The sequence below is a fragment of the Diadema setosum genome, chromosome 6 (assembly GCF_964275005.1).
Source record: "Diadema setosum chromosome 6, eeDiaSeto1, whole genome shotgun sequence".
NCBI classification, from domain to species: Eukaryota; Metazoa; Echinodermata; class Echinoidea; order Diadematoida; family Diadematidae; genus Diadema; species Diadema setosum.
The window spans coordinates 14,871,805-14,899,468 of record NC_092690.1 but is presented as its reverse complement, the minus strand read 5'-3'; the positions used below and the strand labels follow the sequence as shown (position 1 = coordinate 14,899,468).

The window sequence follows — 27,664 nt, the reverse complement described above, 5'->3', positions numbered from 1 at the left end:
AAACACACTGAAATGTTGGCAAGATCGTTTCAGAATGTGAAAACGGATTTCCCTGCTCTCTTTCGATATTTGTGGACAAAATAAAATTCACCGCTTCACTGAAGTTGTGATATCTATCTCCTTTTTTTTTTTAATAGAAGGAAGAATAATCGGATCGACAAGAGCTAAGAATTAAGTAGAAGCTAGCTCTACATCATGAGTTGAAAAATAAACATCAGTAAAGAAAACATTTTTTTTTTCATTAGTGTATACATTACACTGACAGGAGAATATATAAAAAACAACTCTGCACCACGCAAGTTCATCAACTATAAAATCAAGACTTGTAGATTGCAGCGAGAACAAACTAAAATAGCAGAAGGAAACTTCCAGACCATAATTGCAAAAAAAAAAAAAAAAAAGAAATGGAATGTGCGTCGAACATAAGTTATCACAAATGCTTTGAGCCTGCTTTTAAAACAGAAAATAAAATGATTTGCAACACTCTTTATTGCACGTTGTATAACCCCCTTTAGAAGTAGAGCACATTCAGAGCTAACGGAAACTCGTGTCTTACAAACCACCAAACCTTGGCCTACGACTGATGGTGTCTTCAGTCAGGCATGGAGTTGGTGTTTTCACAGTCCACTGATGATATGCAAAATGAGATGCAATGAGCTGCATTATACACACTTAGATTGCAACACGTCTCTTGGCAAGCTTTAGACAGAGACAAGATTTACGACAAACCTGTATACTATCCAAATCTACCCAAAAGCAAAAAGAAAAAAAAAATGTTTTCACAGTATCAAGAAATAAGCAAGTAATGGCATAAACCAAACATTGTGTTAAATGAATAGGGTTATGTCCTAAGACAACCTCCTATAAATTATTAGAGCAAAACGAGGCGCTGCGAAACGGTTGTTACCTAAACATGCTGCAATTAACAGAATGAATTAAAGCTAGTGGTTTACAAATCACTGGCGTTGAAGCTAACTGAAAACACGGATATGAACATTAAATGCCAGTTAATGAATTGAGTTTGATCTCTGATACAAACTGCAAAATGACATTTGTCAAAATAAGGTAAACTGTGGCATTACACACAAAACCCCTCTTCTCGGAACGTTCTCTTTTCAGAGAATATTGCTGAACAGACTTTCATTTCCCAAATTGGCAGTGGATTCAAATAGAGGATAATTGTGTAGAGGGCGCTTTTTATCTTTTTCAAGTACGGTTATTTCTTCGTCAATTTGAAGTGTTGACATCGATTAGATGGCACAGAGAAAGGTTTTATCTTTTCAAAAAAGCTAATCCATGTTGCGAACATAGAGCGGCTAACGTATATGGGTTTGGAACAACACAGGAGAGTGGAATGTCTTCTTGAAGACAAGAATTACGTAAGAAAATATTGGCAACGTTTATGGTTAATTAATTGGGATCATTCTTAGGCAAAATATCGAAAAAAAAAACACTACTGAACATAAAAGATAAGATCTAGATCATATATCTGCTGCTGTATCATACCCGTACCAAAGAACGAAAGTCTGGAACAGTCAATTAAACGAACTAAAACAGGAAAATAAATCGAAGTACTGACATTGCACTGTCTCAGTGGTCAATTAATATTGATGACTGTGAATTACTCTAAAAAAGCAAAAATCTGATGATTATTTGCTCATCAGTATTTGCCAGTTCATTTATGGTTTACACGGCGGAACAAAAGCATAGTTCAGTCATGACGTCATAATGTGTCACTTACACCGTCAGCAGTGGTGTCCGTTTGTCTCATTGGAGTGCTGGAGGACATGCCTGTATTTCGACTGAAACAACTACGTATATAATACTGCGGATATAGAACGTATGGACATATTATCACCGTAATTGTCAAGTGAGCTACAGGACTCAGTAAATATTTCATCTTCAGAGAAGTGGATCAAATTAGGAGACGATCCTGAAATAAGACATCAAGTAAATACATATACAAAATGAAAATAACGATTTTTACAAAATCATAAAATGCAATTGCAAAGAGTCCTTGAGAAATAAGTTTCGTGTACATATTCAAACAAGAAAAACGAAAGACATCTTAAAACATGTAATATAGTTTCTGAGTATCATGCAGCTAACTAAGTCAATGGATGGGCTAAAACTAATTCACTTGATTCAAGCATTATATAAATCAACGATATATTCAGAATTTCTTTATTCCATGATAGATATCTTCTGCTATAATGAAATACGCCCTCTAGTGTTGACCCTGCTCTAGAGGAGCACTGCTGCACTGTCTAACAAAGGTCATCACCCGGTGACGGTCCACGTCGATACAATTTCTTAGCATTTTGGATTTCTTTCAAGGCTACGATAAGGAGAGATTCACTGTCTTTAGCGATCCTCGCGTTCTAAGTCTTTGATGATCGATAGATGGCGATCGGATCACTCACCACTCGGTGCAGAGGTAATCACTGTGTCGATCTTTTCAGTTTCTTGTGTGTGTATTTTTTTTTTTAGCAAGATCGCGATCAATAGAGGATCATCATGTTTTGTCGGATTTCCCTTACACAATACAAAACAAGAGATGGCACTTCATAAAAAGAGTCTATGTTGTACAAGAGTTCGATGTGGAATCGAAGGACACTTAATGTTATCCGTAGTAAGTCCCTATGTGTGAAGACATGTGACCAGCATGGGGGTGTGTCACATGACCACTGGGGTAGATGTTGGCCGCACTTGGGGATGACCAGTAAGAACTGTGCGGGCTGAAGAGGCTAGCATTGGTTGACGGGATGGGTGTGCCCACGAAATTAAGCTTTGTTGGATGATGGTAGCCCTGGAGATACGATAGGTCCGACTGGTACCGATACATGCTTGGATCAGCCTGGACGGGTTGCATCGCCTGCGCCAGCCCTGCGAAGTCGAACTTGTAAGCGTAGCGTTTACCGTGAACTTTGGTCATGATGTTCTTGTCATAGTAATATCGCAGCGCTCTGCTAAGTTTGTCGTAGTTCATGTTAGGCTTGCTCTTCCTCTCGCCCCATCTCCGCGCCACTTCATCCGGGTCGGTCATCTTAAACTCGCCGTTCGTCCCTTCCCAAGTGATGCAGTTTGCATTAGAGCTGTCAGACAGGAGCTCCAATAGGAACTGCCACAGCTGGATCTGACCACTCCCTGGAGAGACAGAATGAAAGAAGATGAAGAAAGGGAAGGAAAAGATGGGAAATAAAGCAGTGTGTTTCACGTGATGATAAGTTTAGAAAGAGGATAAGAAAGGAAAAATCATTAAGAGTGAAGATTGAAAGGATGACAAGAAGGGACAAGTGGGAGAGAAGTGAGAGAATGAAAGAAAATTAGTTTAGTCATTTAATTGGAGCATTGCGTTTAAAATATAGTGATAATAGCAATCTATGGCATTTTCACAAGTCATTTATTATCTGTGTCTGTCATAATATTTTCCCTAGCAAACTGGACGTCATTTTTTAGTCATATGGAATTAACTATTTCATCAGCCCAGGAAGTGTCCTTCATTGGTATTTTGACAGATGTTAGGTTCGACAAATACACAAACATTCCAAAGTAACTAATTCAATTTTTGTTGCAATTCTGAGTTTTACTTTTTCACTTGCACATTATTTGTTCTTTTATACAATCTCGCACTATCATGTGCCTCTCGCCCCGCACCTTGGGATGTGTACCGGATGCTAGCACGCAGGATACAGAGAGCCAAGACAAAGCTACTCTCTTAATAAGGAGAGTTAATGGAATAACGTCGATAATAATGCTGCGTGGTCGCTATGACACTTTGCCATTCCCATTCTTTGCTCTTGGCGTCAAGATCATTCTACAAAGCCCGTTTAAACTAAGACAGTGTGAGTTCTATATCTTTGCGCTTAAGAAAAATTGAAGCTCAACCATGCCGCGCTAGGAGCCGTGAAAAGACAAAAGGCTTTGAATTGCTCCTGAGGTCTCCTTTTAGCTGAAGCAGCTCGTAGGTAGATTTGCAAGGCTAGGCTTGTCATTGAAATAAACCTCAAGTCCTTGAAAAACTATTTTGCCTGCTTCGCCTTTGCGGCCTAAAAGAATCTTTCAAGCGACGATGTTGACGCTTTTTGAGTAGATGTACACGCGGAAGAATTATTCACCACGGAACGTGATTCCTTTCGCTGCGACAATTTCTTGCACTCACCACCCCCCCCCCCTTCCTTCCAGGCTTGGAATCAAATGGACTGAGAAAAGCTGATCCAAGGAATTCAGTTGAATCAGTTGACCTTCCTCCCTCTTGGCAACTGCTCGCGCTACAACTCTGCACAAACTCTGGCCTGATTGTCGGCTCGTCGTCACTCGCAAGGCGTTATTAAATACCTGAGTTCATTCACGAGCATAATGCAGCTCTCTCATGACATTTCTGAATGATTTAAGGAAGCGTGATTTTGCTCGCATCCCCGTTTATTAACAGGATTGTTGAGACGTAGCGTGAATATGTTGGGATGTTGTGCTAAGCTGGAAGCAGCCATTGTCGGCGCTGCGTACCCCGCAGCGCTCGGTGGAAAGGAGTGGGCCTTGAGGAAGCACACAAGCGTGTTCGTAGGAGAGGGTATTCTCAGACGATCAGCCTGAATCATTCGCGATATTTGCAATGGCGCCAAAAATCAAGATCAACCAATATTTTGTTTTCTGCCCATTCCACTCCCCAACACAATCACTTACACACACGCATACATACATACTTGCTCCGTGTTTTTTTTTTTATTTTCTCTTGTCCAAAATATTTATTTGTGAACATCTCAGTGGTATACCGTCCTTCGCGGACCAGAAACGAAGATTCTTTGCAATGCCAATGTTTGTGGTTTGTCCTGAGTTGGTTTATTATTTCTCATCCTGAGTTAGAAAGGTGTCTCGCAAAGAATTTAAAGGGAACGTATGACACACAAAAAAGGGAAATAATACAATGCCTCTCTGAGTGTGGAAAATGAACTGAGATGATTTTATTATTTTCAAAGTAATGGGAGCAGTAAAATACTTGACATTGACTGTTTTAATATTTAGATTGCACTATATCGCTTGTCAACTTACATAACTGAAAATAATTCTAAATAATATAGAATAGCAAACTTTTACCACTTCTGCTAAGAAGTTCGTTGGATGCTATATAGCTGTGGAAATATGGATTAAAAAAAATGGTAATCAAAATCCGGCACTATCTATATTTGCTTTGTAGGATGCAAGAGAAGAGAGAGAATGGAAAAGCTTTGATTCTCAAAGTCATTGATTCCCTTCTTAGACAAGCACAGTCAGGGATGGAAACTGTTGTTGAGGTAAAGGATAGTAGTGAAGAAAGCCTGCCAAGAGAACGTACTCGTTTCTTGGGATTTTTCCCGCCGTACTGTTTCACTGATTCGGAAAGTCAATAAAATCTAACACGAGTCTTTTTTAGCGAGCCACCGTTCGTGGTCGTGTTGGCAATGATTTTCTGAGTCTCGAAGGAGTACATAATGTGCTTGTGTGTGTATGTGTGTGTTTTCTACCCATCTATGGTATACACATAGCTGTTTCATGTAATCACCTTATTATGTCGACAATTCTATCTCGATGCAGACACGATGAGTTGAAATCATCGGTATTTTACGTTGAAACCCCTTCTCTTCAAAATATTAGAATCGGTTTATTTGAAAAAAAAAGAACCTCTTCATTTCAATAATACATACACAAAAAAATATTGTGGTGTAACAATTTTTGGAGCTTTGTAACAATTAATGTTCTAACATAACAGTGTTTCATGAAATGTAGATTAGATGTCTATTTGGGATTCAAGTTGCATCAGTATACCTAAAGTAATTCTTCTAATATAAAAGCGAGAAAGACCAAGATTTGGGGCTTTTTTAAGCTTAATAAAATAGTATTTCGTTTTTGGAAAGGTATTAAAACAATTTCTATCAAAATAAAAATAAGTAATTTCGAGAGTTTGCTTTGATATCAATAAAGCTTCATGGTTATGGTGCCTCCAGTGATTCTTGGGAAATGCTTTATAAAGCTATATCATGATCTTCAGTCTTATTTCAAAAGATTGCAGCTTGTTTGAAAAGATTTGGTTCTCGGTGGACCTTCACTCGAAATATTGAAAGTCTTTAGTTCTTCCCTGAAATGAAAATGTAGACAAACATGTGGGCAAAATTTCGATCTAAGCTGAGTTCTGAGAGAACACGGCAATGATTGGCACTCAGAAGATGCCGGATTTAATCTTGTGACAGAAAGTCGATGAGGCCGTTAGGAAAGCAAACTAATCACAACCGAAATCAGACGGCCCGAGTTTATTCACGCGCCAATAAAAGCTCATACTCATTAAAGAGCTAAACCACACCCGTCGAGTTTCTCCCATCAGCCTCCACTGTCTGTCTCCTTCCGTCTCTCTCCTTCCTCCGCCCACCCTCATGTTTTGTGTGTTTTTCCCTTCTGGTCGACCAAAAGCTGAAATCATGCCAGCCACTAAATTCATTTTTATGCTATCTTTAAGGTTTGAGATCACTAAATACGTTTACACTCTTTGTCTTCTCTGGGTCTAAGTTCGCTGCAATATATCGCTGAATTGAACACTTCGAGCCAATGCGCAAATTTTCTTATTTTTGAAAGACTTTTCCACATTATTTTCAGCAACGCTCCTGGAAGATCCTCTGTGTTATTATGGTTTGTGTGTCTTTCTGTCTTTTTTATCAGTTTACGCCGAGATTTGGATAATGGATTTCTTTTTTTTTAAAGTATTCATATTTCCAGTGGAAGATTCAGTTAAGCCCTCATAAATGTAGATATAATTATGATTTACAGAGTTTGAATGTTGATACAGTGTTTTGTAAAGGCTTATAGTCATACCTGTCCCTACGTGACCTAATCATTGCTGATTTTCATATAACTTCAAGAGGTGCTCCTTTTTCACTTATCATGACCACTCTAGTATTCCGGTTGATGTATCCTTGTTGTTGTTCGGTTTTGATTCAACATAATTCAGGATATTCAAGTGCTTCCTTTAATTAATCGAACGTTTCAATTAAATTCTTCGTAGCCGACTCCTATTTTTCTGAAATCATCAACGCGATTTGTATTATTATGTTTTAATGATATGAAGAGAGATTTTGATTTCTATTTCCGTCTTCTCGCCCTGTCTGCAAGACGAAAACCTGTTGCATCTCCTATCGTTGTCCACAGTGCGACTCAGCTGCCAGCCATCGGGTGATCGACGGTAAATTCAGCTGCACGATTAGGACGGCTGGCTATTTGGTCAGCCACATCTGCTTAAACACGTCTGATTACTATGCTTTCCGCTAGCTTCCTATCCCTGTCTTCCCGCGCGCTTTCGACGCCAGCAGTCATTGCGCATGCGCGATACAGTTGCCAGCGGTGGCCAGCGATCATGCCGATGAAGTTTTATTCTTTCTCTTTTCTGTTTAATAAGTGAATGATGACGTCATTGTGATAGCGCTTTCACATATCTGCCGCACTGAAAGTAGTGGATAATCAAACAACCCGATTCACCTTCTTTTATAAACGAATACACTAAACCGTGCATTTGGCATTGTGGTATATCCTCTCACATAGTCATTTTGTCAATATACACCCTACCATCGGCGTGCTCGTTTTGATGAACATGTATTATTCGCTATTATTTCATTTACTCTTTTAACCATACATTATAGTTTTAAACATCTTAGTAAGATGGAAGAAAAAAAATGATAAGCATATTAAGGTGAGATCGCTTTTTTGTTTGTAAGCAGGCTCCAGTTATTTATCGACCACTTTATAACATTTCTTGTGATTACTATCATGCACAGCACAAAGCTAGTTTTCTATTTATGATTTTCTGAACAAAAAATAAAATACAATGTTTCCTCATTAAGAAGATTGACATGCAGCAGAATCATGCAATCCACGATACGAATCAATCATTCTTCTTAAAGTTACTCCGCCCTACCAAGTATTTCGGTGAATCGTGTCACAAAATGCTCTCAGAATGCAAAGGATTCCCCAGTAAACGCCGTCTGACAAACACACTCATAAGTAGGACAGTAAGGCGAGAGAGCTAAATAAGATAACAATATCAATGTACATGAATAATTTCAAAGTTCATATATTCGCTATATAACGTGCTTGTGAAGTATTTTCTGAAAATAGAACTTGGAGATGACGTCACAATCTGGGTTACGTCACTGGTGTGTTTACCGCCTTGTGCTGAGATTTCGCGCAAAACTAACAGGAAAGAGGGAAGGGAAGTATAGCTGCCATGTAGCACTCGTGTGGTAACAGCAAAACCGCCGTGAAAGAGCCGAAAACAATCTTCCTCCGCGTCGAGCTCGAGTAATACGCGCTCGAATCTGACCCTCTCCGTATAATTAGAAAGCAATGAGAGATAATGTGGAGTCGGTGTAAAGCCAGTACAGCCTCAAGGTATCGACATCGACAAATCTGCATCTTCTTTCTCCGGGACGACAAACTCCAGAGTGAAGAGGCTCCTCGAAGGCCTCTTTGCCGCGGAACTGGATCGGCCTCTCCATCCAGAAAAACCCTACACAGAACTTTGTGCGCTCCAGTCGCTGCCCTACACCCAAAGTGATTTCTGCCTTTTTCTCTCTTCTTATCCTCAAGTCCTCCCCTTTTTTCTTTCTGCCCATGTTTTCCGATATCCAGCGAACTCGGCCGAATTGTCTTCTACGCTTACCGGAGATAGGCTTGTATTGCCGCCTCAGGCTACGGGGCTGCGCTGGCTGGGGACGAGAGAGCGCTGGCGGGTCGCGAGCGCATCTCTTACGCGTCACGCACCGATGCCATAAGTAGCTGAATGATCTACGGAGTGGTAACTTGAGACACGCGGGGAACTTTCCCGACGATAGCAGGGAGACGCGGCGACGCCGGATCGGCCGCCACGCTCTCGGGAAATTGAAGGGGTGAAAAGTCGAAAAGCCAAGAAAGACCGAGACAGAGAAGGATCGGATTTTCCCATTCTCATTTTTATTTCCAGCTTAATATCTACAGACTTTCATGGGCGAAGAAATCTATAGCCGTTCATTGTTCAATTTACTAAGTGCAAATGACGACGCAAAATCTTACCCAGTCCCTCTCCCTCAAAGAAAAAGATGAAAATAGAACTTTATGCATTTTTGTTCTTCATACCAAACGCACGCGCATAAAAAAAGACGAAAACTATTAAACCTAGTATCTCTGACATCGTGTAATGGACAATAAGGAAAAAAAAAAACAAATCAGCCCTCATGCTGAGATGAAAAAACGACTTCAAAATCTTTTCCCCTCGTTTGTTTTTCTGTCCTTCTTCAAACTGTGTAATACTAAACTGACAGTATTGCCTCCATGCTTTACTTTTTTTCACCAGGATGCGAAACATTCCTTGCGACACACATTGCTGTGTACGTATTGGTGAAATGAGAATCGTCACTTAGCAGGCATTTTGACTGACAGGACACATGCAAGACATAGCATGGGACAATGCACAAACCAAGCACTCAAACAATCTTCGGGCATTTATCTATTTTTTATTTCTAAATTCATATGCTTCGAGCAAGAACTGAACATTAATTTAATTCCAATACTCCATGCAAACTCATCTTATGAATACTTTATATCAATTATTACGGTATATCAGGTGCACCAATGCAGCCGGGCTCAAGTCAAAATCAACGACAAAACAAAACTAGCACAAGGCAGATGCTTAATGCTGTGGACCATAAGGATAGAATTGGAATGAGGTCGTACCTTTGTTATGCCTCAGTGCTAATATCACGGATTGCAGGTTTTGCCAATCACTGGGAATAACTGGCGAGAAAATGACAACAGAGAGGTACCAATGTGAGAAATCTGTTGCAAATCGATGGAGTAAGGAAAACCAAAATAATTTCGCAAGCTTCGGAAAAATAAAATCATGAAAGGATGAAAATGAACGAGGAATGATTTCATGGAATGATTTGCAAACATTATCTTTACCGTGATATGTAAAGTACATAACATGAGGTTGCATGGGTAAATGCACTGAAATGGTATTTTCTTCCGCGTATAATATTGGGACATATCATACCCGTTATACAGTTTGGCCAATATTTCGATCGTTAGTTTGGAAAGAGTTCAAATGAAATGCTCGAAAGCGAAACCCAATAGCTAACTTTATTTCGGTGATACATTTATGTTCTCTGTTAAAGTTACATGAGTGGCGTTTGTTAGTTTTTTAAATGGAAAGTGTAACGCAGGGCGGTATGGAGAAGTAGACCTATTCTCATGACATCGCGCTGGGTGAAGGAAGGGGGAGAAATGGATGCGAAAGCGATGTGCGATGGTAGCATAAAGAAACGCGAATAGAGCCAGACACACAGCAAGAGTAGCTAACCAACATCACAACATGTTTGAACTACTGTATTCAGTTGAAGGTCAAACCTAACAAATAATATGCATAACTGTCAAATGATTTACTTATCTTCTCATCGTGGATTACGCAGGCACATTGTTAGTGAAATATTTTGACAATGAGTAGTTTAAAGCGTACGTCCAACGTGACTCTTCCTAAATGGGGGCCGCCATTTTTTCTTTAATTTTGACCTTAAACGGAAACAACTGAAGCTTTAAGATGTTAGAATCATGCAATGTGTGACGTTACAAGATCAAAAAGTAACATGGTGATTGTATATTTTCTACTCGGTTCTTCTCAAGGATTAACTACTAGAACTAGGACACATCCACATAATACGATACATTAAATGAGATTATTGGAAAAGAGAAAAATCATGGTGTTGAACAAAAAATTAGTGTTTGAATATGATAACTTACCAGGATTTGCTAGGGTCCTACTCGTAGCACCGAAGACTTGGTAGGGATCTGGGTTAGGATGTGAGAGAAAAGAACAGTGTGGATTTATGACAGACACCATGTTGAGAGCGACTCTTAGACATCTGCAGCAAACCTAGCAACAACTTCGCTATTACCCGTCCGGCGGCTCAGTCAAAATGAATACCGAATGACTGTACTGGCGGATGCTGCGTTCTAATACAATGTCGGGGTGGATACCATCCGTGTGTACTGCGAAGTCCGACTTAATGTCATCTTGGAAAAGCGTCGGTTCGCCATTTAGGACTCGCCCTTTGATCGGAATGCCGCTCAATGATGGTTATTAATCGGGAATTGATGCAAAGATATTACTCCGTGGTACCCTTAAATGATGCTCAGAGGGGTAGAATGTGTTCCAAAACAAGACATAATTTCACGGTGTCTGCAGCGCCCACACTGTATATTGGTACAAACTGATTCACTAACAAAGCGAGCCTGAATGTCACAGGAGGGAAGGGGTATGGATTTTCAATCAAATAATAAAAACATTTTGTTCACTCTGTGTATTCATTGTCATGCGTTCATTTTCATAAAGTAATATTTGAATTACCCGTTTTGCCTTTCGCTTTCCTATAAAGTTTGATCTATTTCATTTCAACTATTCTGCCAATAAATTGACTTCCCGTTTTTGCGCATTTCCAATGATCACACAAGAATTCAAATCTACGCAGAGCTTCAATATTTCTCCTGAATATGTAGGGCTAATTAAAAAGAACACGAGAAAGAAAAACAAAGAGAAAATAATCAAATGTAGGAAGCAAGAAAGGCCTTCATATTTCTAATTAACTAAAAACACCAGGGAAACTGTTGTTCATTGACAATGTCAAACTGCACGAGAATGCCGCTCGTTTAGGAATTACTCTCGGAGACGGAGTAAAGATCTGTACTATACATCATCGTGTTTCGTTATTTTCTCTGTGCTTTGATCATTTACATGCAATGTTCCCGTTTCGAATAGATTTTCTTATTGAGGATATTAACATGATAATGCCTTGTGCATGAAAGGGAAACTGTACAAATAGATCAAAATGGAAAATCTCATTGCATCTAATACAAACTATATAATGCTTTTGCAGCCTTCAATTTCAACTTTTGGATTTTGCTTTAAAACATCTCCTCAATCAAGCATGTTAATTTGGGTACATGACTGTGATGAAATAAATTTATCATTAAAGTTATGCTAAAAAAGGTTCTCGTTCCTATGCGGCATTTAATGTTGTTAACCATAATTATCGTAGCGTCTTCACTCTCTAAGATTGTATGATTACTCCAGACTTTGCATATACCTGTTGTAGTAATGAAAAGTTAAAAACGACAGAAAATGTTGGTTTTTCTGTTATTTCATGCTAGATTGCATTTGTAAAGAAAGTATGATATCGTTTTGAGACAGTTTTTTTTGTCCGTCCCCGTCTTATTGTGTATCGATTTTGTCGACCCGGATCTGTAGGCCAGAGCTGCGGGTCGGGCTCGGGAGTGTTGTTCTTGTTGAAATGGTTTGACGGCAGCCCGGTGAAACAACGCTCGCTGATTGGTCCGCGCCGGCTGGAAAGCCAAACGCGAATAAGCCATGGTTGCCTAATAAATATGGACTAGGGCTAATTATTGTGCGCGTGTGGAAAAGCCGGGGACAATTTAGCGCTAGACAATACGGTGGTCATAAATAGGCAAAGATTGTGATCTCGCTCAAAGGGCTAAGCGAGTGTTCTTTCCCCTCTTTCCTGGCTCTCCCTCCCTCTTTTTCTTCCCCCTCTCTCTTTCGCGCTCTCTCCCTTAATCGCTTGAACAAACGCGAGAGATAATTCTCGCTGACATCGGAAAAAAGATTTAGTTATCGATCGTCAGCCAGGAAAGCGCCTTTTTACAGCAGCGACTCCACAGTGTACAGATACCCCACTGTTTTCTCTCCTCTCCATGCCACATCTTGAAGGTGAAAGGGGAAAGAAAACCTTAATACGATTACAAATCCTGTTGGCTACGAAGCCATCTAGGCCTCTTGTGCTTGTTATTTGGTTCATTTCCCAGGCAGGTGTTTTAGTGAATAGTGAAAGCAGAGAGATGGCGTCGAGACGAAAGAAAATAACAGCGACCCGGCATTTCAGTACGAGATCCATGCATACCCGTGAGCAGTGACGCCTAAACAACGATCTTGACAGCTTCCTTATCATATCGTGCAGCATCCAAAAAACTTGGGTGCATTCTCTCTCCCTCTCCCTTCCCCCTCTCCCCCTCTATCTCTCTCTCTCTCTCTATCTCTCTCTCTCTATCTATCTATCTCTCTCTATCTCTCACTGTGATAGCCAACGTAAGGTCCCCTTGAAACTTAACAAGGTATCACCGTGTCAGCTTTGATTTGAAATCTTGACACTCATCGCTTCTCCGTGATATAAGACTATACCTAACAAATGATATCTTATCAGTTTCTGCTGAAGTTTGGTAAAAAGAAATAATTTGGTTCCTCAATAATCAATGTCTGCATAGGCTGTATGAAAACTGAGAATGTCTTTCTGACGGCACTTTAAACCCAATAGAATGCATGTGAAATGCTACTTTTAAGCTTGTAAGTTGCTTTAAAATAAACACGTCGTTACATCAAATTAATCAAAATGATCGAAGTTTGGTAAAGAGCATAATTATCAACTTAAAAAGACTGTCGCCTTATAATCCTGTATTTAACCTTCACATTGAACGACATGCAAGTACATTTTGATGAAGCACGTACTAGTCATGTTAATAGTATATGGTAATGATAAAAAAGATAAACTAACCGTAAAACTTGCAAACTGTTCTTTTAAAAGTTTGCAGCTGTTGATACAGTTGATAAGCGACTAATTGTCATGAATTATACACAAGTTGATAAAATTTCCATTTCATAACGTATTTTCACAGCGTATGCACCACATGACAGTTGGCTGTGCTTTCACATTTTGCTGCTGTTTACCCTTTTTGTACTTTTGTCAAAATCATTCACTTGATGTACACACATTATATCCAATGAACATACCTTTAACTCAAGTTACCAAGGCTCATAATTCAACCAGTCACACATTACGATATATATGTATATATATATATATATATATATATATATATATATATATATATATATATATATTATAAACACATATCTTACAGGTTGATTAAAAAAAGAAGATAAAAATGATATTGTAAGGGAAACGTCTTTAGCTGAAACTTGCGTAATTCATCCGGAAATCGCTCTCTGAAGTGCAGGAGACCAAGACACGTGCTCATTTAAAAGTAGTTCTTTTCAAATAACCATTTACTCTTTAGATACCCATGTCAACTCGACTTGTGGCGTGTGCCATCCAAGACGATAACTGTATTTTTATGTACTTGTGATTTACTGTCACGATCTAGAAGGGTCAAACTCGGTTCGAGTGAGGCAGTGTTCTACGTCTTAAAGACCACAAGAAGCAGTTTTGAAAGACAATGAGAACCGCTCCCCAACTTGCACTTATGACATTACTCATCAAACATGTTCGTGTCATGATACTCTCTTATCCTGCGAGAGAATAATAGTACATCATCGAACATGAAGCCATCATCATCATTTCACCATCATGTCGCCACTCATTAGATCTCTCCCTCATAAAGTGTGATGGTTTTGAGGTCGCTTCCGAGTCAATGCTATTTTCATCCCATCCGGACCGGGCATGGATGCCTCTCGAGCGAACAAAAGCGAACAGTCAGTAACCACCTGCACACAATGCGACGGGTTTGACTTTAATTAAAGCGCATTTCCGAATAATTAAGAGCATACAACCGCCTTGTACATTCTCGGGTCAGTCTAGCTCGCATTTTATAACGAGACTCGCAATTAAACCCGGTGCGTTTGCATTTGGGTTCTCCTCTCATATTGTGCATTCGGTGTACTTCACATTGGGATCAGCGCAGATTTTCGGATATAGCAAGTGATGAAAACGGATTGCAGCTGTAATGATACTTGACGGCTGGTCAGTACTTCTTTCTAATAGTGCTAATCAAAGAGCTTGTGGTAAAACATTTTACCCTTATCAGTGAAATATGATGGCATTATTTGCATACGATGTCTTGCCTCCTATAAATCTAAATACCTGCACAAAACCATTGTGAGGGGGAAAAGCCTTCAAATTGAGGATTTGACATGACTTTTAAAACACTAACGCTTCTTATTGTATTTAATTTTTGTTTCAAATATTCAGCTAGAAAACCTGACATCTTAGATCATAATGGTCCATTGCTAAAAGTTATCAGGTTTGATGAGGATTAACTTGAATAGAAATTACCGTATGCATCTAATAAAGACAACATTATCACAAAATTCGATAAAACAGAGAAACGTGTAATCAAGATTTAGTAGTACATTAAAATACCTCTTCTACTTCTTTTTTTTTTCTTCTTCTTCATACAATCAGTGGCGAGAGATTTTCACGAACTTTACATCTCCAATTGATAAAGACAGCAAGTAACTTACATCTCGTCTACAAAGCGTGTTTTTTACGAACAAACTCAAACAGAAGAAGTTGGGGGGGGGGGGGGGCATTCCAACGCCCAGTCCACCCTGCCTCTGAATTTAATTTTCTTTTCTTTGTTTGACATGCGTGATAATGTGTTTAAGTGTTTAAGCCTTGTCTTGTGTCTGCCGGAAATAACGACATCTTCATGAATCGATGAATTCACCAGGCGGGAAAACATTAACACCGTATCAGTCTCTGGCCAATCAGGTCTCTGAGATTACACTCAATAGGATGTCATTGGTCAGGTTGAATATGACATGTAAAGGAGAGTTAGGCATAAGAAAAGAAAGGATTGTAATCAATCACTTAGGCTGTGACGATTTCACACAAAGTAGTCAGGATCTGTCATTACCTATTATTCCGTAATCTAATCACATTTTTGTTTGTTAGAAAACAACTTAAGAGTTCATTCAAAATAAGTAAAGAATATTTTTCATTGTCATTCGGTCGTCATTCGACCGGTTGTTCGTAACACGGGCTAATAAATATAATGAACCTTAGATGACTAACTCTTTTAAATCTAAGTCTGTCGTAATATATGAGAATTATTCATATACCAAAATAGTCATGCATGAGGTGAGAACTAAATAGCTGAAAAGAAGAGAGCTTGATGAAGGTAGTCGGTAAAGGTGCAGCTTACCGAATTCACTGGGTCCGTATGGTGTTCTTCCCGAAGATCGTATTTGCGAGGAGTCAATACCCGGCTTTGGTAATGTGGGAGACGTTTGTGTAAAACCTGTGACACGTAAAACAGTATTATTAGAAGAGGCATGACGTCATCATGACGCATTAAGCAAGAATCATGCAAAATAGATGAATTAGTATACGTCTACATACATGAAGAACTTGCTTCCAAAAGGCGCTAATCCATCATTTTGTATGAGCCTGTGTGTTATATTGATTTTGTAATTTTACATTTTTATATTTATGTAACACTGTGTATGTATATTTTTCATCTTTGTAAAATCATTTGTAATTCAGCCTCTGGCTGCGATCAGTGTTTTGTTGAATAAAGATACCATTAAAGATAATAAAAAAAAAACCATTGTCAATGAATTTAGCGCCTTTTGGTTGCAAACTCTTCATATACATACATATAATTACAGACATATATATATATATATATATATATATATATATATATATATGTGTATATATACATATATTAATGTATTTGTGCATATACACAGACACAAACATACACACTCACATATGTATATATATATGTATATATATATATATATATATATATATATATATATAAACGTATAATTATGGCGTGTGCACGCGCAGTGTTTGTATGTAACTTACATGATATGACGGAAATTTCTGAAAAATCATATATGTTTTTGCAAATACATTCTTTGTTGTCAAATATGCAGTTCACTTTTTGAATACAGACATCGTCATATTTGACAGGTCATATTCATTGAGAAAGAACTATAAATAAGAATGGTGCAATTTGCTCTATGTATTCTATAACTACTAAGTACACGTATTGAAAGAAACATTTTTGTCTGATCTACGGTAGATGTTGAAACAGTCCATCTTAATATTGCAATACGTACTCAATAATCAAGTTTAACGTGCAAAAGATACTTCAAATCTTTACATAAACAAGCAAATACACACACACACACACACACACACACACACATATATATATATATATATATATATATATATATATATACAGTGTGTGTGTGTGTGTGTGTGAGTGCGTATATACCGTATCAACATTCATACATACAACGTGAGTGTATGTGAATATCTATATTGGTTTGCCTTGGGGGTTTTTTCACTGAGGAAGTTTTATATGTCAGTTGTTCAGCGATGAAAAAGTTTGTCCCCCTTGGTCAATTTAATAGACGTGAAATTTACAATCAACATCTAAAAGCAACAAACGTAGCTGCCATTATTTGGAGGAGAGATGCCCAATGAATTACGTTGAGTCAGGAGTCATTTTGTGTCTCGTCATCCTTTTTTTTTTTTATCATGCTACCACTATTCAACCTCTCTGAAGAGATTTCAGAGTATAAGAGACTAAAGACGTGAACAATTCTTGTCTCGAAAGTATGAAATATTTCTCTTGCTCCCTCCCGACAGTCTCAATTTTCGGACAGGCAGGAAAAAAATCGGAAAACTTTACTTTTTTGGCCAATAAATGAATGTTGAAACGGGTATTTATTCCTATTCGTGTTTTTGTATTTCATTTTATGTCTGAGATGATTGAAAACACGGCACCATAAGAACGCTTTGCTTATATCAAAAAAGAGATAAATTTGAAAGGGTTGTTTCTTTCTTCAGAAAAAGGAAAAACTGTAGGAGTGTTCGTGAGCTACAGAGACAAAAGAATGTCTCAATTAGGTGCTTAGATTTAGTTTATAAGACTCATGAATTCCCCGAGGCGCACGGCATGTTTGTTAACAAAAAGCAATATTGGTGATGCTTCGCTACTTCAGCTCGACTTTGTAGAATACGGAGTAACGGTGCGAGAGACTGCTTATTGCGGCGTCAAATCGCTGCCAATTCCCCAGCGCCGCTGGAGTTGAATGATGAGTTGTATCGGATTGAAAGGTACTGCTTAGGCTTATTGTGAAGCGCGGCATTCGTTGCCAGAAAGGCAAAAACCCACACTCCCACATAGGGCCAAATATGCGTCAGGGGCAAGAGCGTGGCAAAATGGCAGTTGGTTTTGTCAGGAAGCACCGAATACCCTCGGGAATGCGCGGGAACGATGTTAACCCCAGTCCGCTAAACGCAGCAGCGAAGTGTAAATACACGACCTAATAAAGGCAGTGATTTAATCAAGGCAACATTATACTAGTCCGAACAGCCGAGCCCGTCCCCATGGAATACTAACAGGCAAATGATGAGAAGCTTTATGAAAACAGCGCGTCTCCGCCACTGATATACAACATGGGCCTTTTGCCAGCTCCCATCAAAGGCGAAATTGAGCTTGGCAGATATATGAAACATCGCGGCGCGCGTCATCTCATTCTTGACTCCTTCTCTTTTGTCCCTCTTTATTGCCAGCCTCTCAAAGCTGAAAGGGGAAATAAACCCAAAATTCGAAAGGTATTTCGTTCATGAGGTGATTTTTTCCCTTCCCCTCACCCTCTTAAAACTAGATATAATAAAATGTGAACGCAATTTGGAGAGAACGAAATATCCCACGAGATCTGCGGATGGACGATGGATGTCCTGTAGCGCAAGAAAATAAAACATAGACAAAAAAAAAAAAAAACTTCTGTGGACGCGTTACGGACCTTCACTTCAAGTTTTATTTAGTGTTTTCACGTTTGATCGATCTTCACAACTGTCACCTACAGTTATGTCGTGAAGGTGAAAATAAATCAATCTTCCAATCTTTGATTGTCGAAGCTCTGGGTCGTACAGGGAAAATCAAGTACAGCGGAGACGTTTTCCGGGAATCATTAACTCGACAAAGCGTTATATTCATTTTCGAACTGTTCTATTTCTACTTAGTTTTTTACACATATTTTAGGCATCACCCTCGCGAAAATTGGAGATCATACTGTCTGTTCTTGGTCTAATGGCTACGACAGCACTTACATTGCTACAAGTGATGTCAGTTTTGATAAGTCGATGAAACAAAATCAGAAATCATCCTGTCCTTACAAGGAAAATGATTAATTACCAGCAAGTTATTGCTGATAGACCAGCCTTCCATTAAAAAGAAAAACAGATAAAGCTTTCCTACTTTTACGGTGCTATAGATTTCTAATGCGTATTTCTCCTTATCATTCCCATAAGTTACATAATTATCTAAATATTGTTAACTACATGACACACTCATATCCAAGTTTTCTTGTTACACATCTCTCCACGATAATGCCAGCTTTAATGCTCGTTATCTGATTTTCTCCCTGTTTTTGTCTTTCCTCTGATACATTGGTTTCTTCACATGCATTCCAGATTCCCGGTCCTCGAGCATGATGCCGAGATATGAGGATCTTGGTGGCCGAAGGAAGCCTCTGTGCTCACCGCGATCTTCTCGATGGTTTCACGACTAGATGGCAGACAGTGATACCAAGCTGTGAATTCTGACTTCACGAGGGGTTGATGAACGGAAGCGCCAGTGAATTTCTTTTTCGAAGTCGGCAATGTAGGATTTAGGAAAGTACTCGACACATAAGAGATTTATTTTTATTTTTCCCATTCTGTTATACAGTTTCTTGGAGAAAAAAAAAAGCAATGGGGCAGCACGTACCTTATCACCCTAAAGAATACTAAGGTAGCAACATTTAATGTCTATCGAAAAGATAATCCTGGAAAAGTAACATACGAGCAGTCAAAGGGATGCCCTTTTTCCAATACGATGAGAATCTAATTTGATTAAGAGCGGGTATGGCTTGATCTGTACGTATAATCTCTCCGATTATAACTAGGACAAAAAAGGACACCGACTTCCCGAAACAACAAAAGCAACAAGCTGCTGCCGTCCTCGTCTTGACGTCTGTGTTGACTTAGAGGTTCCACAACATTATTGCTCACATGGTATGTAAAATGGGTTTACCTATGTGCGCAAAGGAGGCGAAAAGAGGGAGTACACCACACAGTGGATAGTGCAAATCTGTGTTTCGCTAATCAGAGAGGAAATCGGGACATGATTTGGGTAATGGAATGGCAGAGGCTGGCTCGTTAACCTTGGCATTAAGCCTGATCTAGCTGGTTATTCACCGTGGATGCGTAGGTAATATGACTCCAATCACTCTCCCCTTTCGCTACAATGCACCGTCCGATTTGCGCGTATTAATACTCACTAATGCTAACTTTGCCGTATTGTGTGAATGAAAAGTACGCGTACACGCTGTGGATGAATGGCAAAAAGTGCATGTATGGCGGTACGACACACTTCATCAGTCTTATGAATGGATCTTGCAAATTCACGTATGTCACGAATGAATGTTATATCCAACCGAGTTTCTTGCTTAGACTCATGATATCGTTGATTTATTAATTCATTTACTTCCATCGTCCAAAATGTCACATCCAAATTTGGCTAAAGATTGATTAGTCCATTGAAAAGATAGACACGCTCTACGCCATGATGTCATTATATCAATTATATCAATATGCATGATATGAACACATTCTATCAACAATCTTTCGAATCAAACATTTCATACAGATTTGTCTATTTTCTAATTTACTGATCTATAGTACGTAATCGAATCGAAAACGATTAGACAAGGAAGATATTATAAAATAGTCGGCAAGCCGACTTTTTTCTTACTCTCTAATACATGTATAATGAATGGACATCCAGTCTCGTTGTCTGCATTTACATCAGATAATTTTATATGCAAACACATACTCCTTTCAGATAAGCGGTACATATATATAAATGCTCTAGGTGAATTATGAAACTATTGTCTGAGAAAATTAGTAATGTCAGTGACTTATGATCCTATTTTTCTGATCAATGATATCAACTTTTCTATCTAGCTGACATCATTTTGTAAACCCTTTCCTGTCTAAATCCCACCTGAGTCCTTTATATTGTAAATTTGAATAAATCCCACAATAAACTAGGAATTCTCTTTTATAGCCATTTCACTGCCCTTCCTGACTCTGTCCAATTCTGTCCAGAAAGTCAGTGCATACTCCAGTTCTCCCTCTTTAAACCGCAAATCTCAATATTGACCAGGTGCTTTCAGAGCGACCACTCGCTTCGATGAATGATGTCTCCATTTTAAACTCCCGGATGTAGGCGATCGTGCTCTGAATATCGTTTCAATGCTAATTCGTGGCGCATGAAGCGTTGGGATGCAGAATATTAGATGTCTTAATACACACTCCCATTGTCAGCATTCGCCGCCTCATGCAATCCCCTGACCCCCCCCCCCCCTTTTCCACCATGTCACGTGTCGCATTCTGGGATTAGAAATCGTTAAGAGTCACTGGCTCGGCTGTACATCTCATTTACGGTCTTCGCCTTATTTACTGCTTGCAGTGGCTCTTTGAACGCTCTGCTCTTCTTAGTTGTACAGGTCAATGGGCCCAACGCTTTCCACCGTGCCAGAATACATAATTATATCATCGATAACACAGATATATTGATAAAGACTGATTACTATTGCTTGCATATTGTTTTCTCCCTATATCTGATACTGTTTTACACTGTGTGTAAAATATGTTCACTCTTTCTATGTGAAATGCTTGTAACTGAAAAAGGACAATCTACCTTGGAATAATTGTTAAATCCAGTGTGGCGATGGAATGTCCTCAAGGTTTGTTTTATAGCAATTTTCTACAAGCTGTTATTTTTCCAGTATAACTACCCCCGATAGACAGCGATATCCAGCAACATTGTACACATAATGACGAATGTTTTGTCTGCCTTTACATTTATGGAAACGTTTTCATGAAAATGTGCTTCGTAGACCAGGCGTATTATTTTTTTTTAAATCAAAAGCAACCAAACTTTGATAACACTCAATGTTGCAACAAAGAGCAAAGCTTAATGCCGATATTTGTTGTTGAATTTTCCTGTCCGTTAAAAACATATCCATGGGAAATGTGATTTTTTCCCCTTCATAACTAACATTTCATTACAAATTTACCGCGTGAATTAGCGAGTGCATATATGAAAACAAATAAGAAGCGAACACATGTGAAATTAATCTTCGATAGGGGAATACATTTTGATTTGATCAGCACGGTCCCGTGCGTGAGACAAGGACATGTCGTTGTTAAGTGGCACTGTCAAATTCGTTGGACTGCTGAAAGCAGACAGCCTGAGTGCCGGTATGTGTAATCCCTACCTCGCTCGGCTAAAGACCGCCATAAAAGGTCGGATCTTCTGTCTGCTAAATTGGGCTGAATAAAACATTAACTGAAATGAATCACTGTTCAGGGGAGCAAGAAGTTTTCCATTCGTCACATGGCGTGGTTGACGTCGTTCGGCGGCGAGTCCTCGCCTATTCGCCGGGGAGTGCTCCTCAGTAGATGCTAAACGCGGCCATTTGCTAAGATAATATTTTGCCAACTCGAAGCAGAAGAGGCTATCTCATGTCACACTGAGAAGTTGGCTGAGAGGTGAAAGAGACAGGAGAACTAGGAAAGGAGGAAAAGTCTTGTTGCGATTCGCAATATTCTCTGCCGCGAAAAACTGAAGATGTTGTGGTTATTAATGGGAAGTCAAATTGGGACCTTTCTTATGTGTTATATCATATTCTTCAACATTGCAAAATGTCATTCTAGGAAAAAAAGCTAACTTTCCCCCCATGGGAAATGCCAATCCTCGAGTACTACAATAATTTGAGTAAAAAGGAGAATAAAAAGATTAATGATTATACTAAAAAAGAAATAAAACAAAACAAAATGTTACATATATCTCCTTGTATACATTTTCCACGTAAGAGGATGATTATGTCCTTTGTTATGCTCTTTGAGAGAGAAATGTCTTTTTTTTTAATCTATCTTCAAGTATAGTCTTTGAATGCAGAAGAAAAACAATAATCGTACGCGAATACACCAAGAGCAAGAACGATATTCCAACTCCTTGTATAGCTCTTTTCTATTTTCATAAGTTTCCATCGGAAATATTGGTAGCTCAAATGTTGTTATGCCACATAAAGAAAATTATGTCATTGTGATTTGCTGATAATTCTTGAAATAAAAAGTGTTCCGAAGATAATCTTATTTCTAATGATGACTTTAAGCTGCAAATTATACCATACATCTGAAAATATCGGTTTCCTCTCAGGAACAGTCATTATATCTTTTAACCTCACTTCTCAACCTCAAGACAAAAAAAATAAATAAATAAGTGACATGTTATTACAAGAAATGCACTATGATAGTTAGTAGATTTGTTGTGAGTTGACATTACCCACCTGTTGCTTCAGAATGTCTTCTTGTCGTAGCAAACTTTCGACATAACACACGCAGGATTACACGTTTAATAGGGTCACAGGTCATGAACCCCTTTGAATGCCACTGCTCGGCTTTTCTAACTGATAATGGAAATGAAAATCTTATGTGAAGGGAGAGAGATAAATGCCTCTAATGAACGTCCTCGAATCATTGGATGCTAGTTTTCTGGGAATCTCTGAAAGAGTGTTTCCAAACAAGAGTTTTCGAATATCACGTCATCCACTGAAACAAATCAAACTGAAAACAGTCAAGAATGACAAGTGTACAAGATGACGCCAACGTTTACAAACTTGGAAATTTTCCTGTAAATCTGACAACGAAGTGGAGATAATCCCAAAGAGATTATTAAAAAAAAATAATCAACAGACACAAGGTGATCTGAAAGTATATACCGTACATAGCTGAAGTAAAAAAAAAAACAACAACAACCCAAAACATGTATAAGTCACTTGGACTATATGAAGTTAACTCATATAGGCCTACTATTGCAGTAGCTAACATAATACGCCTCTGTTGTCCACAACTGGTAGTTTACGCATCATCTGAATCATTCTGCTATAGTAATTATTTTGGTAATATCTTCGTTAGAATTTCTATTTTTTTTTCATCTTAAAGAATCTGCGATTCCTATATTGCCATCCGTAAACGAGGCTTGAATAGCACAGACCACATGACCAACTCGTTGTATTCATGAAACGTGGCGCCCTCTATGCAAAGTTTACCAACCACTGATTGACGCCAATAAAACCCACAACTGTTATGGTCTAATATTGAACTCGCAACACGAATACCGGTGGTAAACGAATTTTCCTGCTGTTTTGACAGAGATATGGTATGTTAACATTCTACACCATGTCTCTCCATTTCTGAAACGGCATCAAAATCTCGAATCCGGTTAATAACATTCATGTGAAATCGTGAATATTTCCCTGAAATGATTAACAATCACACATATTGCAAATTTGTATAAACTTATGCTAATCTGATCGACTGTTTCAGTTAATTTTTTCAAACATTAAGAATCTTTTACCACTGGGTGTTTTGAATGTATACTTTCGCAATATCCTGTAAATAAAGAAAGATTGCCAGGTAAACTTGTAATTTATGTTAAAATGTCCATTATTGGTCACATTCCCTAAGTACTAGTACGTGTGCTAATGACATGTGTTCGATTTTGCTGCTGAAAATGCGTAAAGACATCACCAGGTAGTGAAGTAAGACTAATATTTGATGTGTTTCTCCTCTCAGTGTCAAATTCCTTTCAGCTCTCTGAATCACATCAGTACCCTATGTGTTATACATTTAGCATTTTTTAGTGACATTATGTAACCATATCCATGACAAGGCGTGGTAGAAAACTCACGAATAGAAAGATCTCACATCCTGACTGTGCTCTATGTAAGCCCATGGACTCATAGATGAATAAGACGGCGTTACCGCGACACAACACTTGACACTTCATGACTTGATACTTTAAAGTTTGTTAAGGGATCAAATGCGTACGTTCACGTCTGAGTGAGATGTATTACTTGGATGTACGTCTAAACCCGCATCGTGTATGCACGTGAGGAATACGGCTTGAATTGGTAGAGTAAACACTGGAAAGACCGAGTTAGCTGCTCACTCTGTCCCTGAGGGACAAGAGACCATGGAATGGACGATGTGCCTTTTTGTAAGACGGTCACCGGCAAATTAGGATGGGGACTGGCGATCAATTATTACAGTTCGGAATGAAATCAACGCGTGAGTTGTCCATGTGGACTTAAACTGTATGCAACAGAAGAGTAGGATTCGACATTATCCATGTTGTGTTCTGCGTTACGTACGATATAATTCATGGTGACCAGTAGTATCGAAAGTCAAAGACTATACGTCACCCCACTACTTCATTCCTGCAGGTAAATGGTGGATAAATGTCGTGCAGACCCTTTTTATTCTTTTCTCCCAGTGTGTCCAACACAGCCACTGTAGAGTAGTGTCTCCTTTCTCCATGTTTTCATATTGAAGTCGCTCTTTAAGCAGCCGCGCTATGTTATTCGGGACTTAATTATCCCTGTCTGGTTCTATGCGTGCAAAGCCTTTGACGGAGGAGGTTAGGTTCGTTTTGGGAATTAGAAGGGACATTAATATGATCAATGTCAGACTCGTCACGACGTAATGAAAATAATCGCGGCTGTAGGCCCCGTGGGAAACAAACCTGGCCGGTGTTTGATGTCCCGTAGATAGCATCAAGCGATGATCTAACGGCGAGACGCAAGCCCCTACAATTACACGGTTTTAGCTTCTGTTTTGACATTGGAAACCGGGCCTGTTTTTACGCCCATGGTTATCCGTCATTAGAAGCGAGTTTCCTTCGCTGATTGTACGTCCCAATATCTGCGCTGCTCTCTGATTAAAAGAACGCTCAACCCCATAAATACCGTATTTCATTGTACTACATAATATATCACCCACTTACACGATTTCGGCTTCCGCTATGTCTTGTTTTCGATAACGGGTAAAGAGGGACCTCATATTTCAGCACTGGCTGACGAATTAATGACTTAATGAAAAATGAGTGTTTTTATAAACACATCACACAACATCTTTTAGTCCTTAATATTATGCCATCGTCCTCAATGGCTGAAAGGAAGGCTTTTGCAGAACATACTTGTAAGAGCAGTCTTCACGAATATCTTTGTAAGCATGTATCATAACACACAAAAACATCAATCCATTGATTCATGTCTCTTCTGCATGTAAACTCTTCGATCGTATGTATATATACTATGTATTAAAACGTTTCCAGAAAGATACTTATTATAAATACCCAGGTAAACATTGTAACAAAGGTTCATATTTCTCAAACTTGATTACCTGAAGCACGCACACACCAATGTATTTCGTGTAGGTAAAAAGTGATATATTGTTGGCATGAGATTCATTCCTGATGTACAGGATATAACGTTGTTATTCCTGGTGATCAACACCAGCGCTCTCCAATCTATGGTAGCCTGATCGTGATTTGTTTTTATTTAATTAATAATGAGTATTACAGAGAGGAGAAAATCAGTTGCATGTAACAATATTTTGTCGACAACATTCAGGTATATGAAATTTTCCCTGATAACCAATCCCAAAGCCGATCATAGAATTGGAATTTTATCTGTTCTAAACTTGTTTTCACGGCTACAGTCTCTCACGGAAGACGCATCATCAAGACATTATAGTGTTAGTCTCCTCACTACGCATGAATGCATTTCGGGTATTCACTTTCATAGTCAATCGGTCACTCCCATAATACGTTTATCGTGAAAAGAAAACTAAAATCTTCCTCACTTCGTGGATTACATAAAGGAATATTTCACTATGAATAGAAGGATATGTTTTATTACCTACCATTGTACATATTTGCTTCGGTTAACAGCAACTCTCAAACTAATAATAACAAAAAACAACAAACAAATTCCCTTTTATTTATAAACAGCAACAGACATAATTATTCACTGTCATCTGCTAAGTTATTTCGGGAGATAGAAGACATCAACCATGTCAAATTTAAGAGGTTAGCTTTTTCCTAACAACAAATAAACTGGTATTTTGAAAGAAATTTGGTGTGGTAAAACATGTCTCCTTAATCTGTATTCAAGGCCCTCAGTAAATATAAATCCATTACCTCATTCGAAAGTACAAGAAAAAAAAAAGATCTTTATTCAACTTTGATGTTAGAATCTATTATTATTGCCGATATTGTCACCTTCCTGTAATGTGATATTTGATCAGTCATTATGAGAGAGTGCTAGGCCTGTGGTGGGCTGAATATTGGCGGGTTTTGCGGTGGGGCACGCCCTAGGTTTTGGGGATGGCTTAACGAATGCATAGGCATCGGTGGATCGGATGACGAGGCTTACGGGGCGGTTTCCGCACGCAACACCTTTCCTGGGAGACGGAAAAATGCCACCTTCCTAATTCATGCTTGCAGAGTGGCGTGCGTAATGCGACATGATAAATGGCGAATCTGAGTTGATTCCTCCACCGTGTAATTCAGTGATAATGAAATTAGCTCGAGAAAAAAAAAAATCCATGTTTGCCTAGCCTAGCGACCATATTGCTTTGTACACAGTCAAACCATGGACTGATTGCTGGTTTGACAGTAATTGGTTACAAAGCGACTTCTCTGTCTCCTTCTCTCTCTCTCTCTCTCTCTCTCTCTCCTCTCCTCTCCTCTTCTCTCCATTTCTACCAATCTTATGAAGACAGCTCTGTAGAGAAGAAGACCGTTATGTCAAGGTGGCATGTCTCAATGAAACACATACCAATTTCTGCCTCCAATATGCATGTTGCACTCTTAAGTCGAATAAATCCCTTTATCGCAGATTATGTTTGCAAATACAGTTTACTCCAGTGCCGTGGTTTCT

General features: G+C 38.9%; 1 protein-coding gene across 1 annotated transcript in view; it reads right to left on the bottom strand.

Moving 5' to 3' along the window:
• Positions 1-377: 377 nt before the first annotated feature.
• LOC140229561 (transcriptional regulator Erg-like) overlaps positions 378-27,664 on the bottom strand; it is a 52,822-nt gene continuing 25,535 nt past the window's right edge. The window contains exons 4-7 of the mRNA XM_072309809.1: positions 16,003-16,098; positions 10,792-10,839; positions 9,730-9,789; positions 378-3,147 (exon numbers count right to left, since the gene is read on the bottom strand). Coding sequence (XP_072165910.1) covers positions 2,624-3,147; positions 9,730-9,789; positions 10,792-10,839; positions 16,003-16,098 — 728 coding nt within the window. The 3' untranslated portion in view covers positions 378-2,623. The remainder of the gene's footprint in view (positions 3,148-9,729; positions 9,790-10,791; positions 10,840-16,002; positions 16,099-27,664) is intronic.